Source organism: Talpa europaea (assembly GCF_964194135.1).
Source record: "Talpa europaea genome assembly, chromosome: X".
NCBI classification, from domain to species: domain Eukaryota; kingdom Metazoa; phylum Chordata; class Mammalia; order Eulipotyphla; family Talpidae; genus Talpa; species Talpa europaea.
Window position 1 is genome coordinate 7,583,458 of NC_140081.1, and position 21,876 is coordinate 7,605,333.

At 44.3% G+C, this 21,876-nt stretch overlaps 1 protein-coding gene across 2 annotated transcripts in view; it reads left to right on the plus strand.

Annotated features, from left to right (window-relative positions):
* REPS2 (RALBP1 associated Eps domain containing 2) overlaps positions 1-21,876 on the plus strand; it is a gene marked incomplete at both ends in the record, with an annotated part of 164,245 nt that overhangs the window by 33,790 nt on the left and 108,579 nt on the right. For both annotated transcript variants that reach the window (XM_084258093.1, XM_084258094.1), the window contains one exon: positions 20,015-20,138. In XM_084258093.1, the coding sequence (XP_084114219.1) occupies positions 20,015-20,138 (124 nt within the window). The remainder of the gene's footprint in view (positions 1-20,014; positions 20,139-21,876) is intronic.

The window sequence follows — 21,876 nt, forward strand, 5'->3', positions numbered from 1 at the left end:
CCAGTCAAGGTCAAGCCGCTCAACAGTACTGTGTTTGGTTTTTAAGTGTAGCTGTGTACGGGAGATCTTACCATAATCAATAGTGGTTAAAATAAAAAATGAGGTGTAGTTTCAAAATATTCTGGGTGGTAGCACAGGGGTCGAGTTGTTGCCTAATATTTGACAGTCAGGCAGCTGGAGGTTTTTCTAAGTCTAAGATATTCATTTACCAATTTTAAGAAATTTTTTGATCATTATAAATGCATGTCTGATACTTTTCTGGTTTTGAGGTTTTGTGGGCAATCATTTTGCAAAGGGGCCAGAATGAAAAATAAACATGAATTATGAAAATCCATTTGAAAGACCGATTATGCTGTGATTCAGTGCAGAAGTTTTTATACTACTTATGTACTGGCTTTACCTTTGGGACCAGCATTCTTAAGAGCTGATTTTTACTTTGGACTTTCTAATGTGTGTCAGTTATGTCAGCTCATAAGCATGTTTACATCTGTGCATCATGTTATATTGAGACTTGGCTGGAATATAAATCTTTTATTGACCTAAATCTGAGTCTAATCCTCTGCATGACTTTGGTAGAAAATCAATTTCCTCTGCCCTGTCAAGATTTTTCAGGTCAATGCTCTTTGGAAGTTTCCCAAACTGTTAGATTAAAATAGATTTTGTTTCTCTGCTACATACTGGTATTTTTCAATAGTGTACTGGGATCTAGAAAGCAAGGAGAACCACCTGACAAGATTTCCATAAGTTCTGTTTCAGGTGACTTGTTGACAGTGCACCTTTGCAGAGCCAAGGAGTTTGTGTATATGAAAGGCACCTTTGGGGAAGCGATTATAAATGACACCTGTGGGTGAGTTTTGTCCACTTGGTGGCTTGCTCGCTAGCTTGGGCCATTGGAGGTGGGCATATGGTGACCAATTGGACATTCTCCGTTTTGGCACTAGAAGTCCTGTATCCTGGGAACCTCCTTCCTCCCAGCCAAGTCAGGATAGGCTGGTCAGTCCCCTTGGCAGTGAGAAGTCTGGAAATGGATGATCTGGAACTGGCAGTATCCTTGTAGATACTTTAAGGAGGGACTTATTATGGACATGTAGCATCTTGCTGCCCAGAGGTAGCAGTGGGGTGACTACTTCTGCTTTGACTTGACTGCAAAACAGTGGAGTGAGAAGAGGAGGTTTTTTTGCCTTCTGAAGTTAAGAGTATGTGTTTAGGGGATGTTTTGGCAAAAAATTATTACCCTTCATTTTTATTTTTATCCTTCTCCTGGATAGTGCAGCAACCTTTAACTCCACTTATCCCTTCTCCCAATTTATGTTATTTGTGCCCTGTATTTTAGTACTATATATATTAAACTCCAAGCTCTTCAGAAGCTTTGAATTTGTCACTTATGCCGCCACGGAGGAGGTAGGCGGAGCCACACAAAGTGGGTGGCAGAGTTGTGGAACCACAGAGGACTGTGTAAAGAGAATATTCTCAAAGACCCGGTGTCCGCTTAACTGTTGAAAGGATTTCTGTTGGTGACATTAAAGAGGACACTATACCTAAGAGATTATCTTAAGCTGTATGGGAAAAATCGAAGTGATTGAAATCATGACTGATCGAGGCACCTGCAAGAAGAGAGACTGTTTTTGTAGCCTTTGATGACTATGAGTTTTGTAGACAGGACCGTCATTCAGAAATACCACACTGTGAAGTCAGGAAAGCTCTATCTAAGCAAGAGATGGCCAGTGCTTCAGCCAAAGAGATTGGCGTGGCTCTGGAAACTTTGGTGATGGTTATGGAGGTAGTTTTGGTGGGAACAGTAGCTTTTGCTCCTGGAGGAAATCAGTGGTCTAGGTGGCTTTGGTGAGCCGTGGTGGTGGTGGATGTGGTGGCAGTGGGGATGGCTACAATGGATTTGATGGTGATAGAAGCAATTTTGGAGGTGGTGGAAGCTGTAATCATTTGAGCAGTTATAACAATCAATTTTTAAAGTTTGTACCCATGAAAGGAAAAAAGCAAGGAGGCAGAAGCTCTGGCTCTCATGGTGGTAGAGGCCAGTATGTTGGCAAAGCACGAAACCTAGGTGGCTGTGGTGGTTCTAGCAGCAGTAGTAGCAGCCTTGGCACTGGCATAAGTTTTCAATTAACTGCCAGGAAACAAAGCTTAGCAGGAGAGGAGAGCCAGAGAAGTGACAGGGAAGCTACAGGTTACAGCAGATTTGTGAACTCAGCCAAGAACATTGGTGGCAGGGCCTTGCTGCTGCAAAGAAGACATTTTAGACAACACTCACGCACATGGGCAAAAATCTTGAGGATTGGAGCTTCCCTGGTGATGCAAGGGGTTAATAGGCCGCACTGTGAAGCTATCTGCAGCCACTGCAGCACGAGTTCGATCCCCGGCCAGGGAGGTGACCCACATGGCTCAGGAGACCTCTCCTGTCTCACCCGCTGCTCCCCTCAGCAGTGTATTTCAGTCGATCCGCCTGTTCTGCTCTGCACTCTGTCTCTGGTGACTCCTCTCACCCCCCGCATGTCTGGCCTGTACCCCAGCTCTTGTATGCATAAATAAATCTTAAAAAAAAATCTCGGGGACTGTATTTGTGACTAAATGTATAACATTTTAGGTTCTGTTCTGTGGAAGCTGTAAAGCATTCCAACAAAGGGTTTTAATGTACATTTTTTGTACCCATTCTGTTGGTTGTTATAAATATAATAGTCTGATCGAGATGTTGAATCATGATTGTCTTTTTAAAAGAAAAAAACAAAAAAAATCAGTTGTATTTCTAGCTATTAACAGTGAACATGTGGACACTGAATTGGCAATGTTATTTATAGTTGCTGAAAAAAATAGTGTTAATCTAACAGTATGAACAGGACTTGTGTGATTGAGAACTACACAGTGATGATAAAGGGAAATCAAAGAAGATCCAAATAAATGGAGAGACATACCATGTTTATGGATTAGAGGACACAACATAGTAAAGATGTCAGTTCTTCCCAAATTGATACATGGATTTAATATAATTCCTATAAAAAAATCCTGGAAGGTTTTTTGGGTAGATATAGATATGATTATTTTAAAATGTACATGGAAAAGCAAAGGAATTAGAATAGCTAAAACAATTTGAATTTTGAAAAAATGGAATTTTGGGGTAAAAATAAGGTAGGAGGAATTAGTCTGCCTAGCTTCAAGGCTGCATAGTATTGGTGGAGGGATAGATAATACATAGATCAATTAAACAGACAAAAAAGAACCTAGAAATAGGGCCACAGAAATATGCCCAGTTGATGTTTGACAAAAATTGCAAAAGCGAATCAATGAGGAAAGATAGTTTTTTCAACAAAGATTGTGGATTAATTGAAGAGCAACTCTCCCATCTTACACAAAAAAAACAAAGTGGATCACAAATGTAAATGTAAAACATAAAACTAATTTTTTCACAGAAAAAATAGAAAAATTGTGGGACCTACGACTAGGCAAGTAGTACTTGACCTGTTAGCAAAAATATAATCCATAAAAGGGAAAAATGATGAATTGGATTTCATCAAAATTAAAAACTTTTGTTCTGAGAAAGACTCTTAAGAGACAGTGAAAAGTGGGAAAAAATATTTGCAAATCACATATGTGACAAAGGATTATATGTAATATGTAAGTAACTTTCAAAATTCTTTTTTTTTTAATTTTATTTTTTGCATAAAAGAACTGGGGTGTAAGCCAGAAGTGCGGGGGGTGAGAGGAGTCACCAGAGACATAGTGGGAAGCAGAATAGGCAGATTTACTGAAATCCACTGATGAGGGGAGCAGCAGGCAAGGCAGGAGAAGTCTGCTGCATCATGTGGGTATCTCCCTGGCCAGGGATTGAACTCGTGCTGCAGTGGCTGTGGATAGCTTCATAGGTTGTGTCTTAACCCCTTGTGCTTCCAGGGAGGCCCTATATAATGTTCTTTAGATGATGAAATTATGCAAATGGAGAAAAATTACAGGATTCACAGGGAATTGAGGTGTCAGCAGTTGGAGGGGTGTTAGGTTATAAAAGGGCAGTATTAGGGATCCTAATGATGGCAGTGTTTGTTAACTTGACTGTACCAAAGTAACATCCTGGTTGTGATGTGCTATAGCTTTCTTTGTGTAGCACTGGGGAAGCTGGGTAAATGGTACACACACAACACAGGATCTCTAGATATCATTTCTTACAACTGCATGTGAATCTACAATTATCTCAAAATAAAAAGTTTAATTTAAAAAAGCACTTAAGGGGCCTCCCTGGTGGCGAAGGGGTTAAGTCTCAGTACTGTGAAGCAATTCTTGGCCACTGCAGCATGAGTTCGGTTCCCCATTAGGGAGCTAATGCACACGGCGCAGCAGACCTCTCCTGTCTCGCCTGCTGCTCCCCTCAGCAGTATATTTCAGTGGATCCACCTGTTCTGCTCCCCACTCTGTCTCTGGTGAATCCTCTCACCCTCCTTCACCTCTGGCCTACACCCCAGCTCTTGTATGCATAAATAAATAAATCTTTAAAGAAAAAAAAAGCATGTAAGAAAACAACACAACACCACACCAAGATCTAGAAGGATGGGATCAGAGGAATTGGGAGCAACAAATAATGTAACACTCTTGCATTAGGTGGTGTTCTAAGGCCCAGTTTTGTTCTGAAATAGTTACATGTGCCCATCAAAGTCCTTTATGTGGGTGTATGATTGACTTTTTTCCTCAGCTGCTTCTAATTTGGGATTTTATTCACTGTATGCACTTTGAGTGCCTTTTGCCTTTGGTCTTCTCTTAGCTACAAGCCAGTTTCTTCACTTCACTTCCAAGGTCATTTCCAGGCTCTGCTAGCTTTTATGATCTCATTTTTGCATTGGGTTTTCACCTAAGAGCTAGAGTATCTGGAGGCTGGACTTGTGTTTTTTTTTTTTTTTTTTCTGAGTGATTTTTTTTCTTTGCTTATGTGCTATAGATCTCTACCTGTCCCTTGACCATTATCTCCTCTTCTGGAGTAGAAATTTCAGTTTTAAGCTGGGCACATGGCTGCCCACAATAAAGGGTACACTGCTTGGATTTCCTTGTAGCTAGGTGTGACTGTCTGGCCAGGTAAGAACCCGCTGCCAGTTTGCTGTAACAGACAGTGAATAGGTAAAACCAAATGCTTTATTGAATAGCTGTGCATTGTGGGTTGAATTGCCCCTGCCCTCCCCCACAAAAAAAGGATGTCGAAGGTCTAATCCCTAGTGCCTTAGAATGTCACCTTATTTGGAAATAGGTCTTTGCAGATGCCATCAAGTTAAGATGAAGTCATGGTGGGGCTGGGGTTGGCTCTAAGCCAGTATGACTGATGTCCTTATAAGAAAACAGCCATGTGAAGATTAAGATTGGAGTGATGCTTTTATAAGCCCAGGAGTACTGGGGCTACCAGACATTAGGAGAGAGACATGGCACAGATTTCCCCTTAGACTGGTTCCCTCAGAAACCAACCCTGCTGATACCTTGATTGTTGACTTCTTGCCTCCACCACTGTGAGACAGTACATTTCTGTTGTTTCAAGCCATGCAGTTTGCTGTATTTTGTCACAGAAGCCCTAGGGAAACCAGCACACCATTTTAAACCCTGTTTGGGTCTTTTATGTTTTAAATATTTATTTAATTTTTATTTATGCATACAAGAACAAGGGTCTAGGCTCGAGGTGAGGGGGGGAGGAGGCGCGTGTGTGAGAGGATTCAGAGACAGGGTGGGGAGCAGAACAGGTAGAGCCACTGAAACACACTGCTGAGGGGAGCAGCAGGCGAGACAGGAGAGGTCTGCTGTGCCACGTGGGTCAGCTCCCTGGCTGGGGATCGAACTTGTGCTTCCGTGGCTGGCGATAGCTTGGTAGTGCTATGCCACCAGGGAGGCCCTTGTTTGGGTCTTTTCAAAAATGCGTTGGACATGTAGAGGCTTCTTAACCCGTGTCCTGAGACATTTCAACTGAATACGCCTTCTTTTTCCTGGAAAATCTCACTGTAACTAGCATAGACACTCATCGTTCTAAAGCCCTTCCAAGTTCCTAATGTTTTTATTGCTGATTTGAGGTGCTGGAATGTCAGCCAAAATATAAGGCAAATGGTGGATGCAAGAACTGGGTGGTTTCCATGGAGACTTCTTGCAGGAGCCCTTCCTTTTTCAGTTCAGCAGTTGTCAGGGAAACATGTAGTTTCCGTTTGTGGGGTCTGCCAATTTGAGTCGCTCTTGGATGAGGATATAGTTAAAGTTCTTTATAACCCTAATAAACAAATTCAGAGCAGAGCTTATTGAGAGATTTCCTTAAAGTTATATTAGGATTTTCTGTAACTTAAAATCAAACTAGTTTTCTGCCCAAAGTGATCATACCTCTTTGTTCTGATGCAGGAAATGATAATTTTGAGCCTTTTGGGAGGAAAGTGGAGGTTGAAAGCAAGATGCAGAGCTGGTGTCCGATGTCATATGACTCTCGTCCGTGATCTTTAGCTCGCCCCACCCTGTGGGATCTCAAGGAGGCCGACCTGTTTGCAACTGCTGATAGCCTCCAGAGTTGGCAGGCTCAAGGCTATGCTTATTTATTGCTTCTGTTCAGCTGTTGTTGAATGAGTGCTTGGTGTTAGTGGTGGTGGATGGGAAAGGTGGCGAGAGCCCAGATTCTGCATGTTAGAAATGTGAATGCATGGGAGTCCCTAAGGCGATGTGCACTGTGACAGCTTCCCCGTGGGCGCTTTACCATAGACTGTTTGGTGACGCGCTTCCTTCTCCCCCGACAGTATGACAGATGACAGATTGCCCCAATACTTTGCAGCAACTCCCTTCAAGAGGTAGAGTCTGGCCTTTAGTCCTGGCCTTGGGACTTGGTTTGATGATAGAATGTGGAAGAAATGACCTTGTGAAAGTTTTGAGTCTAGGCCTGAAGCTTCAGTTTTTGCTTCTTTGGGAACTCTGCCACCATGTGCCAGCGTCCAGGCTCTCAGGCCAGGAGGCCGAGAGGCGAATGGAGGCATCTAGTCAACCGAGAGCCAATGGCTGAAGCATTACGTGACCTCCAGTGAGAACAGTGGTGTCTGACCCAGATCAGTAGAGTTTTCCAGCGGAGCTCCGCCCAAATTGCTGACCCCCAGAATTATGAACTAAATAAATATTGCCTTAAGGCACTAAAGTTTTGGGGTGGTTGTTCGGCAGCAGTAGATACTTGATTCAGTCAAGTGTGGGTGCTGTGGACTCACGTTTGACCTCTCCTCTGTAACACCCAGGAGCCTTAGTAACACAATCTTGGAGTAGCAGCTTACCTGTAGGCGACTTAACAGTTCAGCGGCAGGGTGTTGGGCAGCCAGCTTGCTTTGGGAAAGTTAGGAAGGGACTAGAGAAATGCCACCTCGGGGACGGCCTTGGCAGACCTGCAGCCCCATCATCACAGAACAGGTCTGGTGAGGGTGCTGGATGTTGGGTGCCTTGAACTACACCACGCACTGTCTGCACTGGGCTGTGGATGTGGGGTGTGGCACGCCTGGCACCTTGGAGCTGGCTGTTGCTCCTGTTGCAGAAAACAATGATCTATCTCTGCTCCCTCGTAGCCCTTCCCCATATTCCCCCTCTCCATGGGGGTGTGTCTGGCCAAGCTTAGGTCCTGTGTGGATTGAGAAGAGATCAGGAAAGAGACCAGGAAAGTGATGATCTGACATTTCTAGCGTAATTTTGCTGAAGGCAGGTGGAAAATTTCATAAACATTGGCAAGGGGTTCTGATACTGGGCAGCCAAAGGGCAAATGGCAGATGCCCATCAGTTTTTGTTCCGTGCTCGTTAGCTCGGTTGGTTCCAGCGCAGTTATGATGAAGTCAGCTCTGTGCTGCGTTCTTTGGTTCTATTGAGAAAAAATACTCAGTTCTGAGGCTGTACCCTTTCCACCTGCTCCCTCTCTCACAGATGTGGGTCGATGGCCCTTTGGAAGTCCAGGAAGCAGTGGGGCCTAATTTGCATGTATCGCTCGTTGCCAGAGTGCAAACAGTATGTGTCTTTCAGTTGGTGAACCCAAAGAAACGCCATTCACTGCCACAGTGTGCCACCTAAGGAAACCGAATGAATGGTATCTCAGTGAACATAAGGGACTGTCTGTCTCCACAGTGAGTTTGCTTTATGTGATATTTTTAAATTGTTGGGCAGTAAGTTCTCTTTACTTCCGGTGGTTTCTTATTTTCCAGATGTTCCCTAATAACTTTTCTGAATCCTGAAGTTCCTCCTGCAAAACCATCCACATAGGATTAGTTTAAATATTAGAGATGATACATAAAAGAGTAAAGGGTAGTGCCCAGAGGACCGGTGCTTGAGAAATGCCAATCCTTTTTTGCAGACTTCTTAGACACCCCCACCCTGCATCAGATCATGTCTTGGTCAGTTCAGGCCGCTGTAACAAAATACCGTATACCCAGTAGCTTATATAAACAGTAGGAATTTATTTCTTGCAGTTCTGGAGGCTGAAAGTCTGAAATCAGGGTGCCAGCCTGGTCAGGTTCCAGTGAGGGCCCTCCTCTATGTTCAAGTCACTCAGTTCCTGCTGTGTCTGCACATGGCGGCTTGCAGAAGAAGCAAGTTCGCTTGTGACTCTTGAAAGGGCACTCATCCCATTCATGGGGGCTCCACTCTCACTGCCTCATCTCATGCCAATCGCCTCCCAAAGACCCCACTCCTAATACCATCACATTGGGGGATAGGGGTTCAGCATAAGAATTTGGGGGGGCATAGTCATTCAGTCCACAGCAGATTGTAAACCCCTTGAGGGCAGGGACTGTTCTTTCTGTGTCAAGTGGTGGCTAAGTTGTTAACTCACTAGGCATGACTTGAGAGAGTGGACTGTCCTTGGGATGGAACATTTTGGGAGAAATCAGGCCTGGACCTCAGCTCACTCATTGTGGTGAGACTCTCAGTTAAGCATGGATGGGTGGATTGCACAGGTCAGGCAATGTAAAGTCTATCTGGGCCTACAGTACACTGTCTACAGGTGATTCAAGGGAGGAGGTAAGAGATCTGCCTAGGCCTTAGGGATCATCTTCCTGGCAAGCACAGCTGACTGGCAAGCCATTCAAGGGCAGGGAAAGTTTGAGGATTTGGTTATCAGGACAGTGTGTGGTGTAGTTCAAGGCACCCAACATCCAGCACCCTCACCGGACCTGTTCTGTGATGATGGGGCTGCAGGTCTGCCGAGGCCGCCCAGAGGTGTGCATTTCTCTGGTCCCTTCCTAGCTTTCCCAGAGCAAGGCCAGGTCTTAAAGTGATAGGTGTCAAGCTGAGTGGGAAGAGGCTGAACATTTATAGCTGGGACACAGTCCACATCTCCTTGAAGCTCCTAACATTTGGGGCAACTGAGGGAAGGTAAGTGACGTTCTGAAGGTTATTAGAGATCAGTAGGTAAGGTGGCCACACAGTCACTGCTAACTTGACTTCTAACCCTTCCAGTCTTGTTGCTTTGCGGACTGCTTGGCTTAAACCAGCATGCTCTGTAGCTTGAGATGACATTTTCAGACCTTTCTTCCACTGCCTTTCTGTCCCTTAATGTGCCAAGTTTGAAACAGGATTTAATTTCCTGAGCTCCTTGTCTGCTTTCTATGCCCCACCAAGGAATCTAGTTCACCTTTCATCTCATTCCTGTCGTTTGAAATAAGATGCTTTGGGAGTCAGGTCTTTTCAGGTGTTTTTTTTTTTTTTTTACACCTATATAATGGATTTTGTGTTCCTTTTCCATGTAAGTAACAATTCCCCATCATAATGTAAAGAAGAAATAAAAACCTGATGTATTGTACTTCAAGATGCTTTCCCTGATGGACAGAATCTTCCTGTGAAATAAATAATTGCATTGTCTAGCCGTCTTCCAATCAATATAAATAATTATTCTAGAATTAAAACAAAAAAAATACATAGCTGGGACACAGAAAGGGGATTTGATTTGGTCCTGAAAAGAGATGAGTCTGGCCAATAGAGTGTGGCCATTAGCTCACAGTAGGACCAGTAGCAGGCTGGACTGTGTTGCAGCTGCTTGGCCAGTGCCTCTTAAGTCCATCTGCATTTGCCCAGGTGAATGCAGGGCACTGACTGTGCTGATTGTCGTGAAGGTTGGGAACTGTCTCCAGCTTCGGTGCCCTGTGGTAGCTAGCTTTGAGTGGGGCCAGCCTCCCCCAGGGAGGTTGCCAGGATGTCAGGGCAGCAAGAGGAGCATTTGTTACTGTAAGGGTCCTCCCTAGGAATCTGACAAAATTTCCCTATGAGCTTAGCACCATCTGAGAGCTCCCTTCTGCCAGGTTTAGGCTGGAGAAGGAGAACAACGCCGCAGGCTGAGGCTGAGCCTCACATTTGTTCATTCCCTCTGGAAGCATTTTGAGGGTCTGTGTATAATACATGGAGGCTCCACCCTGCGAAATGACCTGCCTTGCTCCTCCTCCTATGTCATTAGCATCATTAAAAAAAATGTGTGCGTGCTTGTGTATGAATAAAATAAAAGATAGAAAATGCAGAATGGGCTGAAACCAGCAAATATGAACTCATCAAAAACTGCAACCTGTAATTGAACTTTTGAAAGCATGAAACATGTTGATAAATAAATTGTTTGAAAAGCGAGTCCTTTGGCTGCTGAGAGAACTCTGAGTTGCCAGAACCAACAGAGCTTTGTGTAAAGCTGGCAGTGTGTTGTGTTCACCTGAGGTTTCTCTGCCTCCAGCTGCACACAGTTCTGTGATGTACAGAGCCTGGAAACCTAGGCCAGAATCCAAAAGTGAATTTTCTTTTGTAATCTGAGCTGTAGTTGCATTTTAATTCGGTTCTAGCTGGGGGGGGGGCGGGGAGGGAGAGAGAAAGAGAGAGTGAGAGATCCCTTCAGCTCATCAATTCCTGGCATTCATCAGTGCCTGGCACAGTCTGCCCTCAGTAAATGTTAGTTCTTCCAGTCGATTCTACCATTCCTTTCCCGGGGGGGGGGGGGCAGGGAACATGTATTTCTTTGGCTTTGCTCTTTTGGAATCCGGTGATTTTGAAATGAATTACCTGCACTCATCCAAGATTCTTGCTATCCTTGGATCAGGTGGTAGTATCTCTGGTCCTTTAAAATTTAAAACAGTTGCTTTGGAATAGCTTGATATGTTCACATAGCTCACAATAACATGTGTTGTAGCGCTTCTCTTAGCGCAGGGAAGAGTTGAAACTCAGGAGGAATGTTTAATTTATTCTGTAAATCTGCCTAGTAGAAAATCTATGAGCTGGGTGCTGTGTGGTGTGCGTGTGCATGCAAGGATGATTTAAAAAGTGCAGGACTTGCCCTCAAGAGACTTATAGCCTGGTAGGAGATGCAGCTGGTGCACTGAGAACCCTAATACAAAGTAGAGGTGCTGAGCGCCCAAGGTAGAGAGCCACTGGAATTTTAACTGTTGCCCATAGACTTCCCTTGCATAGAATTTTTGGATCTAGAAAAAGCTTTGTGTTCTGTCTAGTCTGACCACTTCATTCCAGTGGAGACCTGAGACCAAGAGTGGACAGGTGCCTCTGCCCCCAGCTCCCACTGTTATCCAGGCTAGACAGAGCTACTCTGGATGAAGATAACTTGCTTTTTAATAAAGCAAGTTACTGCCTTGTTCTGTGTTGGCAACTTAGAGGAGAGAGCACTGTGGTTGGGTGTTGAGTCTGGGCTTGGCTTGCAGTGCAATTCTCTGCAGATGGGTAGTTCATTTGGAAACTATGCTTAGAACAGGGGGGAGGGGGAGGGTGGGGACCTATGTCTATAATTGTTCTTGCTGACTTGGGGTTATGTTGTGTCTCCTTTTACAACTTTTCTAAATTTTACAATTTTTAAAAATAATACCACACAATTCAAAATTCAAAAGGGATAAAATGAAGCAGTTACTCTTCCCTATCCCTGTGCCCTAGCAAACCCAGTCTCTTCCCTGGCGGCAGCCGAGTTTGTTAGCTTCAGTTTCCAGAGATAGCATGTGAACAGGTGAGTGAGCCTCCTTCGAAAGATGGTAGCCGCTGTGGTCCCTGTCATGCACCTTGCTTTTTCTTTTCAACAGTTGAACCTGATGATCTTCTCATATCAGTACACAAAGAGCTTCCTCATTCCTTTTTAAATGGCGGCTCTTGTGGCAAACAAGTGAATCCACTTGAGATGGTTAAGCTAAAAAGTGATTAGGATTTCAGGTACTGCATGGACTCATTGGGAGGCCTGGAGAACAGGCTGGCATGTAATTTTCCAGAAGGAAATCTCCACAGCACACACAGTGCTGTTTGGTGGAAGCCACCTATGCTTCTGTCCACACTGCCTGCCACTGCTGCCACCCCTTCCCCAGCCAGCAGGGCAGCCCTGCAGCACTTGAGCGTCCCACCTGCAAAAGTTGAAGCTCTGAGCACAGCTTCTTTCCCTGCACCAGTCACTTGGAAAGCAAGGTCTTGTGTGCACGTTTCTGATGAGAGGAGACTTGGTTGCATGGTATCAGTTAAGCTGCAAAGGAGCCTAGGAATTTGATTCTCAGCTTTCAAGCTGGGGTGTGGGACTTGAGAAATTTCTCCAAATAGAGAAAGGCTTTTATTTATTTATTTAAAGATTTGTTTACTTATTATTTATGCAAGCACTGGGTACAGTCAGAAGCGCGGGAGGGTGAGAGAATTCACCAGAGCCAGAGCGGGGAGCAGAGCAGGCAGAAGGACCGAGGGACACTGCTGAGGGGAGCAGCGGGCGGCAGGAGAGGTCTGCGCGCCATGTGGGACCCTCCTCTGGTGGCCGGGGAGCAGCCGGGGATCGAACCGGTGCTACCGAGGCTGCGGGCAGCTTCGCAACCCAGCGCTCAACCGCTGCGCCACCGGGGAGGCCCGAGAAAGGCTTTTAAAAAGATGATCGGTAATCATGGATATGACAAACATCCACTAGAGTTGCAGAGAATTCTACCATGTGGATGAAGCACATTGATTAAAGCAATATTTCAGATGGTGGACCTTTAGGTATTTTTTCCAGCCTGTGTCTTAGACCTTGTATACATATCATTTTACTTGTATAAAATGGAATATAAATTCCTAGCCTAGAGGTAGAATTGCTAGATCAAAAGGTTGACTGTAATTATTATGGATATAGATAAATGGATCATCTGTGCTTCTAGCAAGGTTACAAGTTCTGATTCCTTACCCTCCTCCACGTCTTTCCTGCTACTGGGGTGAGCTTTGGGCCTCGGGTGTAGAATGCTGACAAACTGGATCTAGGCCATAACCTCTGCCAATATAGCCTGTATTTAGCATCTGGGCTGGATTTGGCCTACAATTTATTACAGGCTTTCCAGCCCTAAATTAAATGACATCTTGGGGGATCTGAAAGATAATGTAACTTCCAAAATTGATTTGTAGCTTGGGAATAGCTTATATGTTGGGAGATTTTAGATCATTATGTGTTTACTAATGTATAAGGATGTTTCTAAGGGATGGTTATGAAGATTTATAACACCTTTTCCCTTTTAAATAAAAGGCAAGGAAATGAAATACGCCAGAGAAAGACAAATATTGAATGGTAGGTACCACTTACATGTGGAATATTAAAAAAAGGCAGTTCAGAAACAGTATAATGCTGGTTCCCAGGGTCTGGGGGTGCAGGAGTGGGGGCGAGAGAAGATGCTAACAGCGTCTGCACTTTGTTACGAGGTGGGTCAAGCCTGAGTTTCTGCTAGGCAGCTTGTACCACAGTTGATAGATAACACTGTGTGGTATGACTGAATTTTGCTAAGAGAATGCAACATAAGTATTCTTTCCATAAAGAAGAAAGGTAAATTATGTGAGGTGATGAATGTTTTATTAAATGTGGGAGCTTTTTGTACAATGTATAAGGATGTCAAATCATCCCATCGTACATTTCAAATATGACAATTTTATTTGGCAATTATACTTCAATAAAGCTGAAAAAAGGCAAAATGTTATTTAAGTGTGTGAACTACTACGTAGATTTTGCCCCTTTCTGAAATACGGTATTCTATTGCTCTGTCCCATTAGCTGTTGGAAGTACTACATTAGTAGTAATGCAGGAGACCTTTATTCAAAGGCTTATGAAAATCTGAAAGAAATGTACATAAATGGGAGAAAAATGGGAGCGATTACATGTCTTTTTTTCTTCCAGTGGAAGTGGCCACTCTGTGTAGTGTAGCTGATTATTTCTGCATGGCTGCCAAGGGGCTGCGAGGATACCCAGTCTAGCCAGGGAGGCAGTGTGGTATGTAGGGGCTAGAAACCTGCTCTGTAACGTGCCAGGTAGTAAATGTTTTGGGTTTTATGGGCCAGGAGGCAAAAACGAGGATATGCATTAAAAAAAAAGAAAAACAAGTTTCCACAAATTTTTTCTGACAAAATATAATAATAGAGTACACTTTTTCTGGGTAATGAAGGTCTACTAGCCAGAAGCATGGATTTCTTGTTGAGGGGATAACGTTTTGCATAATGCAGTTCAAAGCTAATATTCCCTATTGGTAAACTGATTGCAAATGTTCATCTGCAAAAACCATCCTCAGCTCAGGGGCCACACAAAAGCAGTCAATGAGCCAGATTTGGCTCATGAACCTTAGTTTACTGATCCTGGGAATGACGGAAGTTAATAAGCTTTGGGTCCAGGCACACACTGGTTTGAGTGCTGGCTCTGACCTTGAACATACCTCTTCACTTTCTGAGTTGGGTGTTTATTTGTGCATTAACTGGAGGTAATGATACCCTATGGAATAAAAACCGTCCTTTGCTGTGATTTTGCATTAAGATTTCAGTTCTGGAGGTGCTGGGTGTCATTTAGCTAGACTGACTTAGAATTCGTTTTTAACAGATTCAAAAGCTGATTTGTCAGGGGGTAAAATATTCACATGGTCTTAAAGTATTTTGGGAAAAAAAGTCTTTTTGGTGGCAAGATCTGGCAGTTATCACCTTAACTATATCGCTAGTCTTGCAACTGGATAGCGGTGGCAAGGTGTTCTGACGTCCCGTGCACCATGCTGACTTGTACCTCTAGGTAAGTTGCAGTGCCTGGGTGGGGTTTTTGCCCGAAATGTTTGACTGGAGTGTTGTCATAAGGAAATAGACCCAAAATGTGGAACATTCTGCAGGACAGCTGGCCTGAACTCTTGAAAGCATTTGGTGTCATGAAGAACTGAGGGGGATGCTCTAGATTAGGGAGAAAACCAAGAAGATACAAGATAAAAATGCGGTGTGTGAACATTAATTAAATCCTGGACCAGAAAAAGAAAATCCGATTCTGTAGGCCATTTTTGGGACAACTGAAACGTGAGTATGGGCTTACGTTGTGTGATAATACTGTATTAATGTTCATTTCCTTAGGTGTGGTAATGAAGGGGTGGCAGTGTGGGAGAACCCCTGTTCTTGGGAGGTGAATAATAAGGTATTAAGGGGGGTGATGTGTCATAAGGTCTGTAATCTGCTTGTTCACAGGGTTTAGCAAAATGGGAGGGAGAGGGGTCGAGAGAGCAACAGTGAGAGTTAGGTGTGCTTGGAGCTCACTTCCCAGCATAGCCCTGAGCACAGTGCCTTCGGTGGGGGAGGCGCCCAGTGTGTTTTCAACTAGTAAGTACTTCATGGCTTAGCAGGCTTCTGTCTGGAGCCCTGACCAGCACCGCACATCTGTTCTCTTCCTCGGCGTGGTGGCTTGTAATACTGTGGTAGCCTCATGTTGGATATTTGGATATGGGGTTCAGGTTTTCTTGGGTGGCTCACCTGCTTCCTTCTGGATTGAACCCCACTTGATTTTTAGACCATATAGATGAATAGGAAGAGCAAAGCCCACATGGAGTTGTCCTGACCTCAGCTGTTTCCTGAGAATGTATAAGCACGAGCGTCAAATTCTCTCCCATATTTCCTCACGTTGCGGTTGTCTACTTGGAGAATGACATCCCCTTGGGGATGCTGAATGGAAGGAGGCTTGGAGGAAGCCGCCTGCAGTGCCTCTCTGAAGCGCCACTGAGAAAGTGGTTATGAGGCAGCGTGCCAGGAGAAAGCATGCCGGGGCCTTTCCTCCCACTGTGACCCAGTCATTACCCTCCTAGCTGAACAGGGAGGGGACAGACGGAATAATTCTGCTGTCTTCCTGCGGGAATTCTGATGGCTATGTAGGGTGAGATGACTGAAGCCACTTTAGCAGCCACTTGTAAAGGTAATTACAAGATGAGAGAAAGAAGAACGATTCTGCTACAGCAGGCTGCGAAAACTAATTAATTCAACAAACATTCACTGAGCAACAGAATATATAGCAAGCATCATAAAGTATGAGTCCTGGGGGATACACATGATGAAGATACGCTCTTGCCTTTTGCTGGGCACTTGGGGGGACAGAGAAGGGAGATGAGCTACAATGGGGACAATGACTAACATCGATTTTTTGCTGTTACAAGGATAGGGATGTGATAGAAAGCTAGTGAAAAGGATTATGGGAATGCAGAACACATGTCAAATGGAACTGACTGAGGTTTTAAAAATAAGGTTGGGAGGCCTCCCTGGTGGCACAAGGGGTTAAGCACAGCACTATGAAGCAATCCGCAGCCTCTGCAGCATGAGTTCGATCCCCGGCCGGCCAGGGAGCAACCCACATGGCACAGCAGACCTCTCCTGTCTCGCCCGCTGCTCCCCTCAGCAGTGTATTTCAGTCAGTCTGCCTGTTCTGCTCCCCGCTCTGTCTCTGGTGGATCCTCTCACCCCCCACATCTCTGGCCTGTACCCCAGCTCTTGTATGCATAAATAAATAAATCTTTAAAAAAAAAAAAGGTTGGTCTTGAGGTGATCTGAAGAATGAGCCTACTGGGTAAGGAAGAAGGGAGACACCTGGCTTCCAGGCAGGGGACACTTGGGAATTGAGAGATGAGTTGGCATCTGGCATGACTGATTAGGGGCGGAGAGACTTCATGGGGTCCTTGGAAAGGCAGTCTGGGCCAGATGGGCATGTCTTGGTAGCCACGCTTGGGGCTCTGGGTTCCACAGGCAAGGCTGTGAGGAGCCCTTAGAAGCCATTTTGAGGTGCGTGTATGGGGTGGGCCTCTTGTTTCAATCAGCCATCCTGGAGGGGATGGGGAGGCGGACACATGTGCGTCTGGGGGCAGGGGTGGAAGCCGTGGAGAGGAGAGCAGAGCATTTGAACTTTGCAGCTGCAGCAGAGGCAGAACAGAACGGTGCTCCCCCGGTGCTCCGGGGGAATTCTTCCAACTCTCCCACCAAGACTTTGTACATTTTTAAATCTTTCTAAGGAAGTCTTTAAAAATACTTGGAAGAGAGGAGCTTATTTAAACCTTTGAACAGTTCTGATAATTTATTACATTTCAACCAGGAAAGAAAGTATTATTTCAGGCAAACTGGAGGGTGCTCAGGCTGATTACTCAGCACAGTCACTTCATCGTTTCGAATTAGGTAGGAGGGAAGGTATTTTAGTGATCTTCAATCTTCTTCCAGAACTTTATCCAGGATCCTCCCAAATGGCCGGTGAATTTTTCTTATTCATATCCAGCACCCCAACTGTTCAGTGCACATCTGGAAGCTGTAAGAAAGTTGATTTCATCCATTCCTTTCCCCTCATCTCTCCCTCCACCTGAGAAAACAAATCCTAGTCCATAGGTTCTTGTTCTGTACTAGAAGTTTGCTCAGTGGGGACCCTAAGATGGAGCCAGCTGAGAGTGTTAAGGTTTGGAGTTGAGACTAAGGAAGAGGTGTGAAATCTTTTCATTTTTTCTTTATTTTGAGCGAAGCTTGGCAACTTGGACTGTTTGAAGGAACAATTATGTAAATACCTCCTGCTGATGAGGAGCTGGCCTAAACCGCCACCTGATTCTCTTTAGATTGCGTTAAAACACGTCTGCCCACTGTGTAGAGCTCTTTCATGGAGAATTTAGACTTAGAACGTTTTGAATCTGGATAAACAAAACAGCCTTACAAATGAAACCTGATTTTTGGATTGAGAACTCTTAAGCTTACTCCCTTTGGTAAGTGCCAAAGACTTATAATCACTTTATCTTCCTTGAAGCTTGAATATTTTAGAAAGTTCTTGGCACGGTTCTTTGTACTGCCGGGTCTGTGTACAATGAGCATGAAAAGTGACCTGTGGGCTTCCTCGCTTGTGTGTGTATTTTCTCTGTTGGCCACAGAGTGGTGATTCTCTTGGCGGATGGTAGCAAAGCGCAGGTTCCAAGGTTAGCAGGGGGTTTACTCATGCTGGCCAAGGGCATTAGTCTCTGAGTTCGGGCGTGAATATTTAAGCAGCAGTTTCAGCCATCTTTAGTTAAGTGGTTTCCAGGTTGGTGTGGTAGTTCTGTAAAGGAGTAACTGAATTTTAACTTGGTACTCAATGAACAGACTGCAATATATAATACTTGTTAAAGTGTTCACATACCAAGGATTACAATTTCTTGATACTAGGTTGTCTGCAAGACAACTATATTAGTATTGGAATTACATGGATGCCGTTGGTGTTTTTTTCCCTCATCTACAGGCAAGCCTGTACCTTAAGATGTATCATTTATTGATTTACATTAAGGGATGCATTGTAAAACTCAGTTATCTTTTCTTCCTGAGGGTTGTTTACATCAACCTGATTGAGAAGTTACTGACTGTCTCCTGGCGCCTGTTCTGTGCTGGGAGATGAATGGAAGTTTTCCCTTGCCCTGGGAGAGGAGACATTTTAATGGGGGTCAGCAATAAACAGATTATTATAATGTGAGACGTGAAGAAACTTGGATATGGAGAATTTTTGACGCATACAAGAGTACAAAGTCGGCGAATGAACCCCCGTGAACTTATCCCCCAGTTTCAGCGATTCTCAACTCTTGATCATACTTGTTTCACGCAGGCTTCCCCCTCCCCGCTCTTCCCTTTCCTTTGGAAGCAAGTCCAGGCCCAGGTATCCTGGGATGAACATTTACAGACATTTGAATAAACTCGCCTGAGAACACTTGGGGGCAATGAACGACACGTGGACGGGCAGGCGCGGCAGAGACACATCTGCGCTCAACCTTGGGTTAATTTGGGTTGCAAGCCTTGGGTTAATTTCCAGACTTCTGATTATTTAACCCAGTTTTCTTACTGCTGTGATGGAGGAATTTTTGGAGGCCCTTATTCCACCATTTTTTTTTTGACATCCCAGTGGAATTTTTATAGCCGTTTTCTTAAGACTAGTTAAATGGTGGTTTATAGATTGTTCTGAAAGTGCTTCTGATATCCCACTGTTGGAAGTCTAAAAGTCCATCCATAAAGTCCAACTTAAAAACAAAACCCATGGTGTGTTTTTATAGCAGAGCATCATGCATTTGTTAAAAGGATGTGGTAATTTTAACTGCGTGGATGGAGAAAATATTCAAGGGATAATGCCAAGTGAGAAGCAAGTCACAAAATAATACACGGTATTTTATTTGTATAAAGCGTTGCATAAACAGGAAAAACACGTGTGTGCTGTATGTATGCATAGGACACCGCTAGAAGAATACATTTTTTCCTCTGGGGCAAAGGAACTGGGGGGAGTACTTTTTAGTTTTTAGTTCTTTAACCTTACTCACTATTATTTGAATTTTCCGGTATCTGTTACTTTGAAGTAACTTTCAAAAAGTCAGTGAATATTTAACTGCCAATAGGATTTGGAATGTAATTTTAATGCTTAGGAAATCGTTTTGCCTGATAACTTGAAAAATAATTCGCTTTGAATTTTGATCACCTGGGACAATCTACAAGTCCTGGTAATGACTAATCCATCCTCTTTTCACCCCAGTGACTTTCTAGACTTTGTACATTTTACCCCACCCCCTGAAAAAGTCATTCTCCTCTGTAAGAAGAGTAACAGCCATCTTTGCTCTCTTTTTCTTGGTAGTATTTAAGTAGCCAAATTGAAAACCTTCCTGTGAACTGGTGGAGCAAGAAGCCAGCCCATACTTGTATACTGTGGTTTTCCAGGAACTCTTGGGTTAGCTAACCTGTGAGATCCTTGAGATTTCACGATCTAGCTTGTCTCATTTTCCTGTTATGAAATGGAGTTTTCAGCATCGTTTTTCTTGTTTGTTTTTAGATCACAGAACTGTGTGGTGCGAAGCGGGTTGGATATTTTGGTCCAACACAGTTTTACGTTGCCTTGAAATTAATTGCTGCAGCACAGTCTGGCCTCCCTGTGCGGTTAGAGAGTATTAAATGTGGTAAGTCGCTCACATTTATGCATTTTATTGTCCATGACAGGTTTCTGGCTTATGAGGACCATTCTCAGTAGGTTTAGGGCATGTTCTATAAGCTTTTGTGGACTCTCTCCTTGCTTATTCCTACTTTTCTATAAAATAAGAAAATTTAGCAGGTAGTTTAGTTTTTTTTTTCTTTTCCAAATGGAAAAAAAATTCAGACAGTGACCTGAGATTAGCTCCTTTTAACGGACTTGCAGTTAAAATAGGTTTTGTTCTCAAGAAAGAAAATATCAAAATCAACAAACAACTGTGAACCAGAGACACTCTATGGGGGGTGGGGGGCGGGGAAAGGAGGGATTGGGGTCAAAATAAGGGGGTTGTAATTGTACGGGGAACATAAAAATAAAATTTCAATAATAAAAGAAAATAGGTTTTGTTCTTTAGCGGGGAGAGACTGGGACAGGAATTCTAGAGCCTGTGGCAAAACACTAACTGTCAGGTTAATTTTCTTCTAGAGGTATCTTGAATTTCAGCGAAGGCTCTGTTCGGGACAGGGGATGAGTGACTGGGAGAGTTGAAGGGAGCTGCCCCTTTTTGCTCCCCGCCATCCCTGCCAGTCATATCAGATGCGACCGTCCTTTAATTCTCCAATCCCTGAAGCTGTTTGGATGACTATCAAGTACCAGTGTTTTGGCAGAATGAATTTATCTTCTCAAAGTTTTGATCTAACGTTTTCTTACTTTGCCATCGCTACCTCCTTCCACTGTGCTCTGGCGCACTTTGCACACTGTGCTTTTGTGAAAAGCAAAGCCCCTGGCCCTCGCACCATGAAACTGCCTCAGTATGGGCTTTACAACTCTGGATGAAGAAGGGGATTCAGGGGGCGTGCTGAGGTCTTCTGTTAATTCGCTCAGATCCAAATGACTTTCATGTGTCCACACAGCTATGTTCGGACTTCCTCCTTGTCCTCATTTTGAGATGAAAATCACTGAACTGCCTTCACCTATCTGCTGCCATCTCGGGTAGACTTGGGTGGGAGGAGGAATTTTCTGGATTTATGGTTAGTCTCTGGCAAACCTGTGTAACTCCAAATAGCTGAGAAGATTCTGAGAGCTTGATCCTGGGGAAACAAAGCTCTTTCACACTCCCCATCGGGGGCTGCCATCATCCTGCTAATCTTTATTAAGCTTAGTGTGTGCCAGGTACTGTCTCATTTAGGCCTCCCAACATTCTGCTACATTGGGCACTGTCAGTTGCCCAGGATAAGCTGTGATGACAAACATGGTTGAAATTGTAGTGCCTTAACAAAACAGAGGTTGGCCTCCTGCTCTGCAGTGGCGCACGGGGACCCCTGAGGGCCGCTACCCTCCATGTGGTGCTGATGCCTCTGTGATCTTGGCTGTTTCATCTTGTGATCCTCCAACGGTACCTGTTCCCACATTTGCCACAACTGGAATTTCTCACTCTAGCAGGTAAATGCTTGAGCCTGGGTGTGGTTCACGTTTCTGCTGCTCACAATGCATCGCTGAAACGTCATGTGGTTCTACTGAGCTTCAGAGTTGACTGGGGAGATGGTATTCCCTTGTGTGCCTGCTAGGAGGGGAGACGTCCAAGTCTCTAATGTGGATTGATGTTGCCCTATCTTACAGATGTGCAAATTGAAGTTTAGGGGATTGAGTAATTTGCCCAGGGACCAAGGTTAATAGAACTTGGAGCCAGGAGCGCAGCCTCCAGTTTCCCTGCTCTTCATTGCTATGCA